Source organism: Octopus bimaculoides, chromosome 1, assembly GCF_046866305.1.
Source record: "Octopus bimaculoides isolate indiv1 chromosome 1, ASM4686630v1, whole genome shotgun sequence".
NCBI lineage: Eukaryota > Metazoa > Mollusca > Cephalopoda > Octopoda > Octopodidae > Octopus > Octopus bimaculoides.
In genome coordinates this window covers 89,585,202-89,590,201 of record NC_142928.1, presented here as the reverse complement: position 1 = coordinate 89,590,201, position 5,000 = coordinate 89,585,202, and the positions used below count along the sequence as shown (strand labels likewise).

At 36.1% G+C, this 5,000-nt stretch overlaps 1 protein-coding gene across 7 annotated transcripts in view; it reads right to left on the bottom strand.

The window, feature by feature from the left end:
• Window positions 1–5,000, bottom strand: part of LOC106879613 (piggyBac transposable element-derived protein 3) — a 359,535-nt gene that overhangs the window by 232,894 nt on the left and 121,641 nt on the right. The window contains exon 2 of one of the 7 annotated variants that reach the window (XM_014929263.3): window positions 3,303–5,000. This exon is cut by the window's right edge and continues 346 nt beyond it. The exons of the other annotated variants lie outside the window; for them this stretch is intronic. Within the exon in view, the coding sequence (XP_014784749.2) occupies window positions 3,500–4,684 (1,185 nt within the window). The 5' untranslated portion in view covers window positions 4,685–5,000 and the 3' untranslated portion in view covers window positions 3,303–3,499. Of the gene's footprint in view, window positions 1–3,302 lie in introns of those variants that run through there. 7 annotated transcript variants of the gene reach the window in all.

Here is a 5,000-nt window from a genome sequence, read left to right as displayed (position 1 = left end):
TCCATTTATCGACCCCGGGGAGAGGAAAGGCAACGCTGACCTCAGCAAAACAAATATCGCAAAGCATATTTCTCCGATGCTCTTTCGTTTCTGCCAGTTCGCTGTCCTGAAATTTCAATGATAATGATTTCTAACAGCGGCAATGACCACAATCTCTATAGTCGATTAGATCTGCTCAATAATACGAAAATTACAGACCAGTCCGCTTTAGAAAAAAAAATCTAGTAATATACAATAGTAAATTAGAGGAGCTAGACGGGCAATTAGAAGACTCAAGGAGATAACATATCACATGAATTAGGTTGTCCAAACGATGTATTGCTCATGTTAAGGAGTATGGAAAGGAGCAAAGGCCGTTAAGTATTCAAATGTGGTAAAAGTGACGTAACAACAGCGGCGCACTTCGCTATTTTGGGAACAACGGCTGCGTTGTTTAGGGAACAACGGCTGCGTTGTTTAGGGAACAACGGCTGTACGATTCCAAATAGATTTGTGCGTTATGTTAAAACTGTTATATTAAAACTGTTTGCGATTTGCGTGGAGCGACGGACTGAAGAAAGTGAACTTCGATATCTACCTAGACGGTCTCCCGCAATCCTCAGGCCACAACGCAGTGTACTACCAAACAGTAATTTCAGTAGATGAAGTAGCAGTAGTTGTGTATGAGATGCGATGAACAAATCGTCAGGACTGGATGGTACTTCGTCTGTCCTTCCGTTCTGAGTTTAAATCTCTCCGAGGTCAACTTTACCTTTCGGGGTCCATAAAATGATTATCGGTCGTGCACTAGAGACGATGTAACCGCCCAACAAAGTCCTGTAAAAATGTCAGGTCTTGTGCCTATAGTAGAAAGAAGTAGTTCTAGTAGTTGTAGTAGTGATGGTGGTTCTGTTGGTGGCGGCGTTTCTGACATAAGCAGTGGTAGTAGTGTTGGTAATAGCGTTAATTTTTTTTTATTGTTATACGAATTGCCTTTAAATGTGATAGATTAACAATTGTGCGGAAAGATTTAAAGCCAGGAGGGCTGATGCTATTTTTAATAACTGCAAGATTAAACAGGACAAATTGTTAATATTTTTTTTTCTATCTCATTTTAATTATATTTATTTTTATTTATTTTACGTCATTTCGATCAGAAATAGAATCGATATTATGAATATAACATTTATATACATATATATACATTTTTATCTATTTTGAGTAATAAACGCAGCAAAAAGGTTATATAACATGTTCAGGCTACTGAACTCATATTTCAAATTCTAGATTGATATATTTTTTTAAAAGCTTCTCTTCCACTTCAGCTTTTGTATTTGTATATTTGCTCTGGAAATTGCAAGTGTATAATTATGACTGCAAGTCATATTCGAATATGATTCAAATATATGAAAATTATTAATATGAAAAATCGAAGAAAGCCATTTACATGTGTGTGTGTGTGTGTGTGTGTGTGTGTGTGTGTGTGTGTGTGTGTGTGTGTGTGTGTGTGTGTGTGTGTGTGTGTGTGTGTGCGCGTGTATATTAATTTTTTGACAGGTCGCGCTTTCTAACTACGAAACAGTTTTAGACTCTCAATTGAAGCACAATCAATAAGAAATGAATAAATATGATAAATTCTAATTTCTCTACCGCAACGAGTTTTTGCATAATCGTAGCAAATCTATGTTCAAGTCGTTCACTTACATACAGAGTTATATATCATCATTTGCTCATTAATTTATACACCTTATTCCCTAGTCGTTAGTCTTCTGGAATTATGCACATGTCTATGTTCATGCTTCTGTCAAATTCCTAACGATTCTGCCAGATTCCCGTCTTACAGAGAGAGGAAGAGAAACAGACAGACAGACAGATAGATAGAGACAGAGACAGACAGAGAGACAGAGAGAAAATCTTTTCTATTTTAGGCACATGGGCTGAAATTTATGAGGAGGAGGCTAGTCCATTACATCGATCGCAGTACTGATATGATACTTGTTTTATCCACTTCAAAAGGACGAAAGACAAAGTTGAACTCAACGTTAAGATGAACGAAATCTCGCTAACCATTTTTTCTAACGAGCTAACGATTCTGCCGGATCGCCGCCTTAGGTGGAGAGAAGAGACTGGTTTCAAATGTTGGCACATTGCCAGCAATTTCGGAAGAAGGGGTAAGTTGGTTACATTGACACCAATGCTCAACAGGTACTGATTTTATAGACTCCGAAAGGATGAAAGGCAAAGTCGACCACGGCGGAATTCAAATTGAGAACGTATAGACGGATGAAATATTTGGAGAGAAAATATTAAGCAGAAAACAGGGGTGGTATTCAAAGCATTACAGAGCTTATTATTTTTTCCATTATTTGACTCGTAACTGTGGCCTATCCTGAATTTTCTCTGTGCGTCTTACAATACTGGATAGTGGAGACGATTCAGAAGTCCACTACTGAGCTTGATTTTAGCTGGCTGTCGCACTCTACTGTGCCTCCATATATATCTATACTATAATGGAGAAAGCTACTTATTAATTAAGTATGTAACAATAATTAAAAGTACTAAAAGAAAGCAATTTTTAAAGGGTTGACCATCTGGAAATATTTTATAAACGTATGTTCTAAGAAATTTACTATAATTTCGATTTCACAAGTATCTTGAATTTTTCTGACTCCAGTTTCTCGCAAATTCAAATATTCATTGCATTCACTGCGGAGTATTCCATTCTCATTTGCAAAGTCTTTCCCTTTCTCTTTTATGTTCTCATTTGCTATTTGAAAAACCGACGGTTTATTCTATTAATGTATACGTAACTTATTATTTCTTATTTTATTAATCTATACGTAATTTATTATTTATTGAATGAAAATTTTAAAAATACCCGCATAATTTTTGAACGCACGATGACAGAAGAGCCTAGAAAGTTAGGTAATTACTATTAGAAGACGAGGAGAAAATAAGTTACCGACCAATACTCGAAACTAGCACCTTATTCACAGTTGCCAAACACTCTGTACCATTAAGCCATATATACACAAACAAGAAGGTGGTGAGCTGGCAGAAACGTTAGGACGCCGGGCGAAATGCTTAGAGGTATTAACTGGAATTTTTATATGAAACTTTGATTTCTAGCATAAAACAGCTTTAGAAACACCTTGGAATGATCAAAATAACATTTTAAATAGAAATAAGCGAGATATTGGGTGATCTCATATGAGATCACTGGGATGTTACAGTTGCAATAACCCTAGTGTATCTCAAAATGCAATCTCTAATTTTGGTATTCAAAACTACTTATTCTATAGGGATAAATGAAGAACTATACGTAATCATGAACAGTTTATTTTTCAAAGCAAAAAAAGATATTTTTATTTTGAAAGGGAAAAATTAGCTATACAAAAATAAGTAATATGAACTAATGCTAAAAATGTTTGTCCTTTGTAATTATAACAATATGAAGGGAAACAGTTTACACATATAGTGACTGCACACTTTGATCAATTTTTGATAGCTACTTTTATCTTCAGCCATTGTACTTATGATAAGAAGAGAAACAGGTTACACATAGAGTGACTGTGCATTTCGAATAATATGTCCTGGGCCTAGCAGTGCATGGCTTATTCTGGCATCGCCTTTGTTCACTTCGTTTCATTATAATGTGTCCTTTGCAATCAAAACGAGCATCGTGAGGGATTTGTGAAGGCGCTGAACAGCTGCGCTTTTTACCTAGTTGTTGCCTGTTTGTAGAAATTTTCAAATAGGATCGGCAAATTGCTCTTCTAAATAAAAGCAAATCCATTTTGGTGGCTGGTTTTTCATCGTCGCTATTTATCAAGTTATATATGATATGGGCATTCACAACTGCCATGTCCACAATTCGAATGAAGATAGGCCAATACCACTTTTTAGCTCTGATTGTTGTTGCATATTTGCTGATCCACCAATCATGCTTATCGATACCTCCCATATATGCGCTGTAATTTTTGAACACATGAGGTTGAGAAACTGAATCCTTTGCTTTCCATTCCTTCAGCCAGCGTTGCACTTTTTGAAGAGGTTCCACTGTATCATAATTAGTTCCAATAGTGACGCATGTATTATCAAGCCATTTTACGAAAAGAATTTCTTCATTGGTGTCAAATCTAAAGCTGTATGTTCCTCTTTTTTGCTTTTTCAGTTCTTTTGCTTCCATCAAAGGGCATTTCTTTAGCCTGTTCTCGCGCACAGTTCCAGTTGCTTGAAAGCCGAGTTCGCAAAGATGAACCAGTAACTCATATCCGGTAAATAAATTATCAAAGAAGACAGTATATGATTGTGGTTCTTCTACGACATCTAGCATGTTCAATATAACTTTTAATCCAAGCAGTAAGTCCACGCGGTTGTCATCAAATGAGCTCTTGCCACAATAAAGATCAAAATTGTAGCAATAACCAGAGACACCGCATAATGCCCAAAACTTGTAGCCAAACCTAATTGGCTTACTCCTAATGAATTGTTTCAGAGCGTGATGGCCATAACATTTGACTATCATTTCATCAACAGCAAGGTGTTCTTCAAAAATACCAAATTTCATGAATGATTTTTGCGGAGCAGCAATCAGTTTTCTTACTTTGAATCCTCTATCATTTTTTATTATTTTCGGCTTCATTATTGTCGCAGAAATGTAGAATGCTTTTGATTTCTTGAAATCTTGATCTAGACATTGCATTTTTCACGATTTGTCGACCCAGATCTTCATCGTTCGACCAATATTGTGTTTCTGCAGGGAGTTTATGATAACCGGATATTAGTAACACTCCAATGAATAGTTTTATGTCGTCTGAGCTAATTGTAGCTGTGGACCTGTTCTTACGTTCTGTAGCATATCTAACACTTTCTTTGATCATGAGCTGTACGATTTCTTCAGAAAAAATGTCTTCAAATACTTCAACTGGAGTTGAGCCCTTCAATTGTTCTTTCATGTTCATCAAGTTATTTTCATAAGCCTTACTGCGATCATGAACTTTTGTATATTCCGGTGCCTT